Source organism: Narcine bancroftii, chromosome 1 (genome assembly GCF_036971445.1).
Source record: "Narcine bancroftii isolate sNarBan1 chromosome 1, sNarBan1.hap1, whole genome shotgun sequence".
NCBI classification, from domain to species: Eukaryota; Metazoa; Chordata; class Chondrichthyes; order Torpediniformes; family Narcinidae; genus Narcine; species Narcine bancroftii.
In genome coordinates, this window is record NC_091469.1 from 467,769,858 (window position 1) to 467,783,193 (window position 13,336).

General features: G+C 42.7%; 1 protein-coding gene across 4 annotated transcripts in view; it reads right to left on the reverse strand.

The window, feature by feature from the left end:
* Positions 1-13,336, reverse strand: part of zmynd11 (zinc finger, MYND-type containing 11) — a 190,169-nt gene that overhangs the window by 97,167 nt on the left and 79,666 nt on the right. For 3 of the 4 annotated variants that reach the window (XM_069914714.1, XM_069914713.1, XM_069914712.1), the window contains one exon: positions 3,305-3,464. In XM_069914714.1, the coding sequence (XP_069770815.1) occupies positions 3,305-3,460 (156 nt within the window). In that variant the 5' untranslated portion in view covers positions 3,461-3,464. Of the gene's footprint in view, positions 1-2,975; positions 3,028-3,304; positions 3,465-13,336 lie in introns of those variants that run through there. The other variant, XM_069914715.1, reaches the window with a different exon arrangement.

A 13,336-nucleotide genomic window follows, 5' to 3' on the forward strand; every position in this document is an offset into this window, starting at 1 on the left:
TTTTCAGAGTTGAACTGTATCTGCCAATCATTAGCCCATTTCCCCCATTTGATCTCGATCCTATAGGAAGCCTTCACTTTAGTACACATTTTCATATCATCAACAAACTTACATTGCCAAATATTTCTTGTCCAAATCACGAATACAAACAGCAAGGCTCCTCATACTGAATCCTAAGGCACTCCATTGATCACAGTCCTCGTCTGGATAAACTGCCCATTTCAACCACTAACTGTTGTCATCAAGCCAATTTTTAAAAAAAATTCTGTTGTTCTACTACCCTGTTCCTTAACTTCCATTCCAACCCATAAGGTTGGACTTTATCAAATGCTTTACTAAAATCCATATAGATAACTTCACCTGTCTTGCTCTCATTTATCCTCTTTATCAGCTCTTCAAATATTCTATCAAGTTCTTGAGACCATTTACTACAAACAAATCCATGTTGGCTCTGTTTAATTTTCCCCTGGCCATCCAAATGTTGACAGATTCTATCTTTCAAAATCTTCTCTGCAGTTTCCCTATCACTGATGTCAAAATAATAGGCCTGCCATTATCTGGCATTCTTTTTATAAATAACAGCCCCGTGTTTGCACTCTTCCAGAAATGTCCTCAGCAAGAAGTTAAAAATGATTGTCATGGCCCAAATATGGCCTTCCTACAAATTTCTGTGATGTACCTGGTCGGGTCCCAGAGGTATGCACTGATACGATCTGAGACTGCTGACATGTCTTCACTATTGATGCACCCATTGTAGGTGCTATGTTTAGTTATCTCCCTTAAGTCCAACTCCTGTTCATCTTGCTTCAGAGCAAAGGCATTCACAAAATATTAATGTATAACCTTCCTCTTCTCCTCTAGCGCATACATATAAAACTCCACCGCCATCCTTGAGGAGAATGGTTCTTTCTCTCATGGCTCTTTTGTTACTATACTCAAAATCTTTTTGGATTCTCCCTTTCACTCTTTGCCAAATCCATTTCAATCTCTTTCAGCCCTTCTTATTTCTCCCTTAGCTATGACTCTACATTCCTTACACTCTTCAAGGGATGCTCATGGATCTGTCTGCCTGTATCCAATATATGCCTGTTTCTTTCTGATTGTGCCTCTATTTCTCTTGCTAATCAAGGTTTATCTTGCCATTATTGTTCTTTATCCTACTGGGAGATGTATTCTTTGATGGACCTCTACACTGTCCAAAATTCTACAAATCTGTGTAATCCCCAAATTTACTAACCCAATCGCCTACACCCAGCATGTTTCCTCCTTTGCTCTTGAGAAGTCCTATTCCATCTCTATTTATTCTAATTTTGAAACACCAGTACAAAATGCTTGATTCTCTTAAATCTGACTCATCAAGAACATTTCATGGCTTCTTTTGGTTTTCCTAATCCCCTGCTTAAACTCTTCTCTGTAATTTTAATTATTCCTCCATAGCTCATTCTGAATTTTGCATCCTAAACCTTGCATATGCTTTTTTTTTCTGATTAAATTCATGACCTTTCCATTGCCATCCCTACACTTTCTCCATACTGAAACCTGGATTCTAATTAGCTAGTCCATGCCAATTTCAGACTTGCCTCATCACAGCTGCTCCTAACTCTCGTCTAATAATGTCACAATTTGCCATTCACCAATTTAGTACTCAGATGTATAAAATTATGAGTTGGGTTGCGAGTTGAGTTTGTTGCTTGAAAGAGTGGGTGTGGAAATTCTCATGCAGCTGGATAAGAATACAACAAAAAAAAAATTCTGATCCAATAGCTCCATTTTAGCTGGCATGCATTATGTGGGTCAAATAGCCGCCCGCCTTCAATGTCATAAACGTTCCAATGAATCCAAGCTGCAGTCATACTACACCAAGTGCAAAAGTCAAGCAGCATCCAACTATTTCTTGAGAATGGCTCATATCCCTTATTTCTGGGGCACATTTAGTGAAATAAGGGAATTGTTCAGGTAGCACCTTGGTTGGCATGGACAAGTTGGGCCAAAAGATGGTTTCCATACACCACAAAGCTGACTAACGATCAACATGCAAACTTAAAGCAAGTCTAATAGGAAAGAACAGAACATTTCTAATTCAAAATGATAAATAATTTAGCATTCTTTCTACAAATTCATTTTTTAACATTGGGAAACACATTTAATAGGCTAGAACTGGTTAAAAAAAAAATCTACCATTAAGTATAATCAATCTTAGTCAAATATCTTAAATGCAAATTGTATTGATGCCGACTTTGATTCTTATGAGAATTTTTAGAGCTATATTGATGTAAGGGAGATTTTAAGAATAAAACCAGTTGAAAAGCAGATACCTGTGCCCAATGCCGAAATTATATTATTTACCTGCAGCATGTGCAAATTTGAAAAGAGTTACAAAGCCATGGCCATATCTGGTTTTAAAAAACATGAAAAAAAAAGAATTCTCTTTAATCTGGACTCCATTCATTAAACAATAGGTATTACCAATTAGTCTGAACTACCTGAACATGGCTTTTTCTGCACCTCAACTAGCCAGGCAGCAGCTACCCATTCTAGAAAATTGGCTCATCACAAGAAAGACTTCTCTCAAAAACTTAATGAAACAGAAATTATACTTAGATTTGGCCTTTTAAATATTATTTTCTTTCAAAGCCAATAAACCAACAAAATGGACTTCAAAAGGCATTGAGATATGTCATGCAACTTTTAGGCCCTATCAGTGTCAAACAACTTCTTATTTGGAGACAAGTGTAACAATATTTAAAGCTGCAGTATACTACAATAAATATTTCTGCAAAAAAGTTTTTTCCCAAATACACCAAAAAGGCATTTATGAAACATACTTTCATGTTTTATTAAATGATAAATTTAGGCCAAATTTCCTGAAGTTATTTATTGCAAGTTGAATATTTATAGAAGTTGTCTTGAACACTGAAAACCGTGAGTTTCCAAGGATGTGCCTACAGCACTAGTGACCAATCTTGCAGGCTTACTTGGGTTGTAAAATCACATACGACTGCACAGGATGATGCACTTCAGATGACCTAAAGAGAGTAGGCACAGTCTAAGTAAACATTCAGAACCATTTCTGTGTTATTGTACTTGTCCATTTTACACCAGATCATGGTTTCATAATTCATGCTCCTCCAAAAGAGGATTCTTAACCACACAATTATACTGTAATATAATGCAGCTTTACTGTTCTTTACAGTTCTGATAGAATTTTACATCCTTTCAAGCAACAGTGTTCCTTTTCTTGATATATAATTCTTTTGGGTTCTATAAGCCACTCTGAACTCAAGCAGCCAATAATAATGCTTACAATCTCATCCCCAGGTAGCCAATATCCTTCTTGTTCGATGCCTGCCTTTGAACCCTTACAGCCCACTGTCAATGTTTCAACAATCAGGCCGTCTTTTACCGCAAGACCCAGCTGCCGATTGGCGTCCTTTGGATGCATACTGTGAAGACGAGACATGAACCTATGGGAGAAACCAGAGAGAACAGCATAATCACTTAAATCAAAGTGGACTATTTCCTAGAAATAAACTAATGTATGATCATTTCTTTGAAGAAGTTAATATTTATGTTCTGTAGATGCATTTTCTTTTTTTTTTAAACTTTATTTTGAGGTGGCAACATGGCAGACTACATAATAAAGTAAGAACATGTTACAGAGCTCCAATTGTACTTTAGTTCATTTGCAAATACCAAATGTAATTATTTCTCAACAATGACTGTATAAGGCCATAAGACATAGGAGCAGAAATAGGCTACTCAGCCCATCACTTCTGCCCCACCATTCAATTATGAACTGACCCATTTTCCCAGTCAGACTCACTGCCCTGCCTTCTCCCCATAACCTTTGATGTTCTGACAAATCAAGAACCTATCAATTTCTACCTTAAATACACCCAACAACTAGGCCTTTACAACCGCCTGTGACGGTTCACCACCCTCTGGCTAAAGAAATTCCTCCACATCTATTCTAAGTGGACGCTCTTCAATCCCGAAGTTGTGCCCTCTTGTACAAGACTGTTCCACCATGGGGGAAAAATCTTTCTACATCTATTGTCCATATCTTTCAGCATTAAAAATGTTTCATTGAGATTCTACCCCACACCCCCCCCCCCACCAATGCTCATAAGTTCCACCAAGTACAGGCTAAGAGCCATCAAACATTCTTCATGATAACTTTTTCATTGCCAGAATCATCCCTGTTAACCTCCCCTGAACCCTCTCTAACTTCAGCACACCCTTTCTTAAATGAGGGGCTCAAAACTGATCACAATATTCCAAGTAAGGTCTCACTAGTGCCCCATAATGCCTCAATATCACATCCTGCTCTTATATTCTTTTCCTCTTGAAATTAATGCCACCATTGCTTTTGCCTTCTTCCACCACCAAATCAACCCACAAGTTTACTTTCAGGGTATCCTGCATGAAGGGTCCTTGGCATTTGAAAATGTTCAATTTTTTCCCCAATTTAAAAAATAGTTTGCCCATCTATTTTTTTCCTCCTGAAGTGCATGATCATGCAATTTCCAACAATTCTATTTCATTGGGAAGAGAAGTGGCAATTCTCCTAAACTAAGTCCTTCAGCAGCCTCTAGTTTCCCCAACATGACCTGATCCTCCATCTACCTTCATATCGTCTGCAAACTTGGCCACAAAGCCATTCATTTCACAATCTAAATCATTAATATACAACACCTGTGGAACACTACTACCAATTGGCAGCCACCAGAATATGATCCCTGTATTTCAACTCTGCTTCCTGCCAATCAGCCAATGCTCTATTCACGCTAATGTTTCCTGTTATACCATGGAATCTCATCCTGTTAAGTAGCTTCATGTGTGGCACCTTGGCAAAGGCATTCTGAAAATCCAAATACACATTTATTTCCTCTCCTTTACCTAGCTTGCATGCCACTTCTTCAAAGAATTCCAATGGGTTTGTCAAGCAAGATCTTCCTTCAAGGAAACCATGCTGCTATCTTGTCTTGTACCTCCAAGTACTCAGGAACCTCATCCTTGACAATTGTCTCCAACATCAAGCTAATTGGTCTATAATTTCCTTTCTGCTGCCTCCATCCCTTCATGAATAGTGGGATGACAGTGGCCATTTTCCAGTCCTCTGTGGCCATGCCAGAATCTATTGATTCCAATGTCACCATAATCTCTGCAGCTACTTCTTTCAGAACCCAAGGGTGCAATCCATCTAGTTTGGGAGACTTATCTACCTTAAGACGATTCAACTTTCTGAGAACCTTCTCCCTTGAACTAGTAACTACACTTGCTTCCCTTTTCTGATGTACTTGGACTTTGGGCACAACGCTAATGTGCAATTCCACAGTTAAAACTGCCCCACGCCCCCATGCAACCCTCCCAGCTGGAGCCCCAACCCACGATCCTGAACACAAACCGGGCCTCACACCCCCGAGGCAGCCTCTGGGCTACAAACTGAGCCACACACCTCAGGACCCCATCTCAGGCTGCAAATCCAGTCTCCTCTGGCCCCACCGCCTGGCAGCACACCTCACTTACATTTTGAAACCCGGCCCACATTCCACAATGTGCGTATCACAAACTGGACCACAAGGACTATTAAGAGTTTTTTTCAAAAGAACCAGAAACGACAGTAATACACCATTTAAATGTTCAGATCCATTGTAAAAATATTTGAATATATGTATGACAAAACCACTTATTTTTAACATTAACTCAGGCAGAACGCGCAAATTAAAAGTTTATGATCTTTTCTTTGGCTTGGCTTCGCGGACGAAGATTTATGGAGGGGTAATGTCCACGTCAGCTGCAGGCTCGTCTGTGGATGACAAGTCCAATGTGGGACAGGCAGACACGGTTGCAGCGGTTGCAAGGGAAAATTGGTCGGTTGGGGTTGGGTGTTGGGTTTTTCCTCCTTTGAGTTTATGATAAACATAAAGCTTAACTTTGCATTTTACTCAGTTGCAATAATTATCCTGAATCTAAAATCATGAGATGAAGGCTCTTTATAAGATGAAGGCTCTTTATAGGGTCTTGAGCAGAATATAAAGAAATTATTGTCATATACATTGCACAATGTACCAATGCATTGAAATTCTTACTGAACAGGTATTTTGTAAAATCCAAATTAAAATAATACTTCATTGAATTAAAAAGATACATGCAATACAAAAAAAAGTAGATAACAAATATTCAATTATCCTTGTGCAAAAAAAGTGACTTAGAAATAATGTAGACAATCTTTTTGTAGTGTCTATCTAGGTTGGGTAGTATGGGGTGTCTAGGAGGGGGTAACACCTCTAGTAGAGAGGGCTGCCCTGCCCTTTTCGGCCAGCTCATCCACCTTTGGTCTGAACCTGATGCTCAGCTCTTGTCTGTGGCTCCAAGTAGCTGTAGCAGGCGCAGCAGCCACACCCAAGCAAAGTGTCTTGACAGATGGGCTAAACCAGGAGAGGGAGCAGATGGGTCTTTGACTCTTGGTGAGGTAGGGGATCAGTCTATCCCATGTGAAATCTGGCCCTGGCAGATGGAGTGGGAGAGCGCAATTAGTGGTCCATCGGTCAAGAAGGCAGGCCCAGCAGGTGTTGTGGAGCGCTAAGAACATGAAAGACATTTACACATCCTGGTCTTTCATTTCAGCAAGAGAGCTCTCCATCCGCAAAAGTTCTCTGTGCCACTGGATCAAGGTCTCATCTACCAAGAGGGTGGGATCGCCCCTGTGCAATGGCTGTTCCACTTAAAACTCCATCACGCACAGGTTTCAGTTGTGGGATTCATCAAGTCCTGAAGTGATGGGGGAGTAGCAAAGCAACAGATGAAGATAACCACTGGCAGTTCTGGTCACAAACCTGCACGTAGGTGTCTTTTTGTCCAGTGGTCGTTTGTCTCTGTACCCGGGCAGCAGGGAGGTCCGGCAGCATCCAGGGTGTCTGGGCAGTCCTTTTTGGGACAGCAATGCCCACCATCACATGACAGAGAGGGTTAGAAAAGATACTACAAACATTGCCTGCCCCACAAATGCATCTGACTAGCTAACTGCGGCTGGCAGAACATCTCTTCAGCGATCGACATACAAGAAAAATAAATCAAAGAAAGCACATTTTTGGAGCATGGAAGGTCCACACCTTGCTGGATAGAGAGGCGAACAGAACCATAGCGGCTAAACTTTGCTGTTATCATATTGACATCGCTGCACTCAGTGAGACTAGGCTTGCAGACAAGGTTTCATTACAGGAAGCAGCGAGTAGATATGTTCTTTTGGAAAGGAAAACCACCTTCTAACAATAAGATCCACAGAATAGGTTTGCAATCAAAACTGCTCTGCTGAAGAGCTTCCCTACCCTATTCACTGGAATCGATGAATGTATCATGAAGTTCCACTTCCCTCTAAGAAGTCCTAGCTTAACACCACTGTCAGTATCTATGCACCAACTCTTGTCAGTTCAGACGAAGACAAGGAAAGTTTCTACAAGGTCTTGGGCCAGACTATTTGGACAACCCCTGCCATTGACAAATTCATCATCTTGGGTGATTTCAATGCTAAGGTGGAGATAGATAGTGACAATTGGGACGGAATTCTTGGGAGACAGGCAGTGGGAGAACCAAACAGTAATGGCCTGCTGCTTCGGAGTAAGTGTGCCGAGCCCAATCTGTGCATCACTAACACAATGTTCAGACTTGCCAACAAGTACAAAACAACTTGGATGCATCCTAGGTCCAAACACTGGCACCTACTTTACTATGTCATAGAACACTAACATGACCTCCAAGAAGTCACCATCACCTGGGCCATGCGAGGTACTGAGTGTTGGACTGGTTTGGTCGGTCCTCAACCTGCACATAGCCCCTCTGCATCGAAAATAATCAAAGACTGTCCGAGTGTCATTCAACATCAGCAAACTGCAAGATCCAGGTAAAGTCCAATGTTTTAAAGATGTACTCAATGAAAAACTCTCCAGTAATTCACCGCTTGTGAGAACCTGTTCTGAAAAGAGGAAGCAGTTCAAAGATGTTGTCATGCAGATTGCAACATCTAAACTTGGAATGAAAACCTGAGTGCCAAGATTGGTTTGATGGAAACCACGAGACCATTTCAGCTGCTCTTAGGGCCAAGAACAAGATTGGCAAAATGACCCAAAGAAAGTCAAGTTTAAACATCTACAGTCCAAAGTACAGATGGAACTGCGAGAAATGAAGAACAAGTGGTGGTAGGGAAAAGCTGAGCAGGTGGAACGCTCTGCAGACATGCAGGCCACCAGAGAGTTTTTCAGCAACATAAATTTAGTTTATGGTCCTTCTAAATCAGGATGCTTCCCCTTGCTGGCATCAGATGGGTCCAGCCTGATCAAAGAGCAGGAAGGTTTGAAAAACGTCTGGATTGAATACTTTTCCAACCTACTCAATAGGCCGTCCACAGTCGATCCTGATGTCATACAGCATATCCCTCAGCAGCCAGTCCTGGATGACCTAGACCTGTCGTCCTCTACTGATGAGATCAATAGAGCGACCTTGCAGATGAATTCAAATAAAGCAACAAAGTAGGATGGTATTTCTGCCGAGATCTACAAAGCTCTAAACTCAAAACACCATTACAGGCATTCCAAGACATCTGGATCACAAAGGAGAAGTCTGATGAGTTCCATGATGCCCTCATCGTGGCTCTCTACTAAAATAAGGGAAGCCAATCAAACTGCGGAAACTACAGGGGTATCTCACTACTGTCCATTGCAAGATTTTCACCCACATCCTCCTGAACAGACTTGTCACTGTCTCAGAAAGAAATTTCCCTAGGTGCAGTGCGACTTTCGGCCAGAACGGAGAACAGTGGACATGATATTTGCTGAGATAAGTTCAGGAGAAGTGCATCGAGCAGAACAAGCCTCTACTTTGTCTTCATTGACCTGACAAAGGCATTTGACACTGTAAAAGGGGAGGCTCTCTGGATCATCCTGAGACATTATAGATGCCTACGGAAATTTGTAAAAATGATTCAGATGCTCCATGACGGTATGACAGGACAGGCCTTCTGCATTTGTTATTTCTAATGGGGTGGAGCAGGGTTGTGTAGTAGCCCCAGTTTTGTTCAATCTATTCACTTGAATGTTGTTACGTGCTGTCCAAGGTGTGGAGGATGGAGTGTACATCAGCCGAATGGTCGGCTCTCTCTTTTACCTTCGCTGCTTGTACGCATGGACGAAGAGCCTCTACACAATCATTCAAGAAACACTTTTTGCTGATGACTGTGCTCTTTTGGCGCACAAAGGTAGTGATCTACAGTTAATGCTGAACAAATTCTTAGACGATGCTATGCTCTGTGGCCTGACCATCAACTTAAACAAGACTGAAGTACTCCATCGGTCCGTGCCAAACACCAACAGCATAGAACCAAAAATCACAGTTGACGACACCCAGCTGACAAATGTAAACAACTTCAAATATTTGGGGAGCATCATCTCGAGTGATGGATCAGCTGAGGTTGTGTACCAGAGTGCTCAAGCAACACAATGGACAAAGATCTCCACAAAGGTGAAAGTCTACAGACTTTGGTCATCCCTTCTGGGCTCTATATTGACGTCACATCAACCAACTGGAGAAATTCCTCATGGGCGCTATCCGTTTCATCCTTGGCATCCATTGGCAAGACCGTGTCTCCAACCTGGAGGTCTTGAGTCACGCAAGTCTACCAGCATTGATTCCCTGATCATCAAAGCCAGTTGCAGTGGGTGGGAGACTTCATCAGAATGGATGACCACCATATGCTTCGTCAGCTGCTCTATTATGAACTGAAGACCACAGAGACCTCACGATTGTCCACGGAGCTCTATAAAGATTCTATGAAGGAAACCCTACGCTACTATGGCATCCAACCAAGAGAACTAGAAGCTGTGGCTGCTGACAGATCTCATTGGTGGGCCCTGTGTGATGACGTCTACGCCAGTTTTGGAAGACGGGCGCTGCCAAAAACTGAAGGAAAACCTTGAATGGCATCACAAAGCAGCAGCCATAGTTATTACAAAAACGGACTTCCAGTGCCCCCCATTGTGCGAGACTGGGATACGTGTCGACAGATGAACTACGCAACGTGTCTTCTTCGAACCAAAGGACATTGAATAATTTATCTAGGTTGATAGACATTGAGGAGTAATGCAGAGGTGGGAACAATCAACTTAAAAGTTAGTGACAGCTTGTCTTGAATATCCTGCAGGATGAATACCTATGTCACTAATATATATCTTTCTGCTCCATAGAAAATTAGCCACCAAGTTTCTTTAATAGGAAAAATTATGCCACCTTATCCCTCTTATGTCATTTAACAAGAAGACATCAAAAGCATGTTCTCATCTCTCTGCAACAACATTTCACACTTAACATCAGGAATCCCCTACCTAGTATCCTTCCAGTCAATGCAGTCTCTGGAGAATAAAATTGAAGACCCAAGGGTAAGATGGTTGTGCCAGCAGGACATGCCGAATTGCTGTGTACTTTGCTTCAGAGACAAGGCTAACCAATTCCCCAGGCTCGCCCCTTCAACTTAGTTTCTCCCTAAATCCCACAGACCAAACAGCACCCCCAGTACAGAGGCAGCGGTGCCTATTTCATGGTCAACTCTTCATGACCCTCAAATGTGGCAATCCTTCTCAGAGCGGTTTCCCTCATCTGGAGCTGAAGAGCTGGCCATTCCACCACCCGATGGAAAGCACCGCCATTGTCCTGACTGTAGTCCACATCACTCCACGGTAAGACATCAAACTAGCAATGGAAGAAATGGAAACAATTCAGCAGAAGTAACCACACAAAACTTGAGAACAATGCCTTCTTAGTTATCGGTGGCGACTTCAATCAGGCTAGCTTAAAGAAAGTACTCTCTATCTGCCACCCAGCGCATCTCTTGCAACAACAGAGGATTAAACTCTTGACCACTGGTACACTACCATCAAGGATGCCTACCATTTCATTACACATCTGCAGTTTGTAAATTTAGACCACCATGCTGTGCTTCTCTTTTCTGCCTACAGAAACTTTAGAGCATGGAATTAGTCATAGTGTACAGAAGGAGCCTCCTGTCTAGATCGGTGGACTGGGCAACATTCAAGGATTCAGAATGAATATGTCAGTGATTATCAATTTTATCATGAAAGATTTTCACAAGCACTAACTGGGTGTATCATAATCAGAAGGAATAGATGAACCGGATGTCATTCACCCTCAAAAAGGACAAATGAAGATAATTGGGCCTAGAACACTATCCTGAGGAACTTCCTGCAGAGATGTCCTACAGCTACGATAATTGACCTCCAACTACCTCAACCATCTGCCATTGTACTAGATACAATTCCAACCAGTGGAAAGTTTTCCCCAATTCCCAGCAATCAGGGCATTTCAATGCTATTTCTCAAATGCTGCCTTGATGTCAAGGACTGTTTTTAGCTCTTTGAACTCAAGGTGACGTGCCAACCTGAAGAAGTCTCTAATGAAGCATCACCAGCACAAGAGCGGAGGAGCCACATATTCGACCATCGCGATACCACCAGGAAAAACGCTTACCAAGCCATACCACGACTGCATTTCGGCAAGTCTGATCACCTGGTCATACTTCTGCTCACGGCATACAGAGACAGAGAGGAATACAGCACAAGTGGCGAAAATGGCAAATATACAGACCAGGGAAGCGGAAGAGCACTTGAAGGATTGCTTTGGATTGGTGGACTGGACCATACCGACTTCTTCAAACCAGAAGCCTAACTAGTTCAGGTACAACCTGTGGAAGGCTATCTCTGCAACAAAGAGGCAATTCTGGAGGAAGCTAGAGATAGATAGATACATGCTGACTGTGGCAGAGAGTGCAGGCCATTATATCCTACAAAGCGAGGGTGAACACTATAGATGGTTGTGATGTTTCATTACCTGATGAACTGAACATCATCTATGCCTGCTTTGAGAAGGGAAACCCAACAGTGCCATCAAGAATCGCTGCAAAGGCCAAGAACCTGTCTTAGGCCAACGTCAGAACATCATTCACGAGGGTGGATCCTCGCAAGGCATCAGGCCCTGATGGCATACCTGGCAGGGTACTGAAACTCTGTGCCAACCAATTAGCCAGAGTGTTGATGGACATTTTTAATCTCTCACTGCTGCAGTCAGAGATTCCCATCTGCTTCAAAAGGGCATTCATCACATCCCAGTGCCCAAGAAGAGCTGTGTGAGCTGCCTCAATGACTTTCACCCAGTAGCACTAACGTCTACTTGTCATGAAATGCTTTGAGGGGTTGTTCGTGGCCAGAATTAACAAGTACTTGAGCAAAGACCTGGACTCACTGCAATTCGCCTATTGTCAAAATTGTTCCGCAACAGACACAATATCGTTGGCTCTCCGCTCAGCTCTGGATCACTAAGAAAACAGCAATTCATACGTACGGCTACTCCTCATTGACTACAGCTCAGCCTTTTATGCCCTCAGTGCTGGTCAACAAGCTCCAAATCCTGGATCTCTGCACCCACCTCTGCAACTGGATCCTCGACTTCTTCATTGAATGACCACAGTCAGTACGAATTGGAAGCAACATCCTCTCCTGACAATCAACACAGGTGCACCTCAAGGCTGCACTGCTCTTCTCACTATTACACCCATGTCTGTGTGGCCAGGCACAATTCTAATGTTATCTACAAATTTGCCCTGGACACCATAGTCCAGCAGAATGACAACCGGCAATGATTATGCGTATAGGAGGGAGCTGGTGGAGTGGTGTCACACCAACAACCTTGCACGCAACATTAGCAAAACCAAGACAAATGTCGACTTAGTCAGGAGAACACAAACCTGTCCTTAGAGGGCTCAGCAGTGGACTTAAAATTCTTGGGTGTCAACCTCTCCGAGGACCTATTCCAGAGTCTCCATGTCAAATACAGCCAGTGGCTGTACTTTGTGATGAGTTGAGGAGATTCATTATCTCACCGAAGACTCTCGAAAACCTCTGCACGTATACCATGGGAGAGCATTCTGACTGGTTGCATTACTGACTGGTACATGGGTGTCAATGGTCAGGACAAAACTCCAGGGGGTTGCAACTCGGCCTGCGACATCATAGGCACCAGTTTTCACTCCTATCGACGATACTTACAAGAGGCGGTATCTTAAGGAAGCAGTCTCTATCCTTAAGGACCCCCACCACCCAGGCCACGTCCTTGCCCTCTTCACTCTGCTAGCATCAGGAAAAAGGGATAGGAGCCTGAAGCAGCACAAGGACAGCTTCTTTCCCTCTGCCATCAGATTCCTGAATGAGCCATGAACCACAGGCACTGCCTTCCTTTGACCTTTTAATGAACTATTTTTAAAATTGTATTTTGT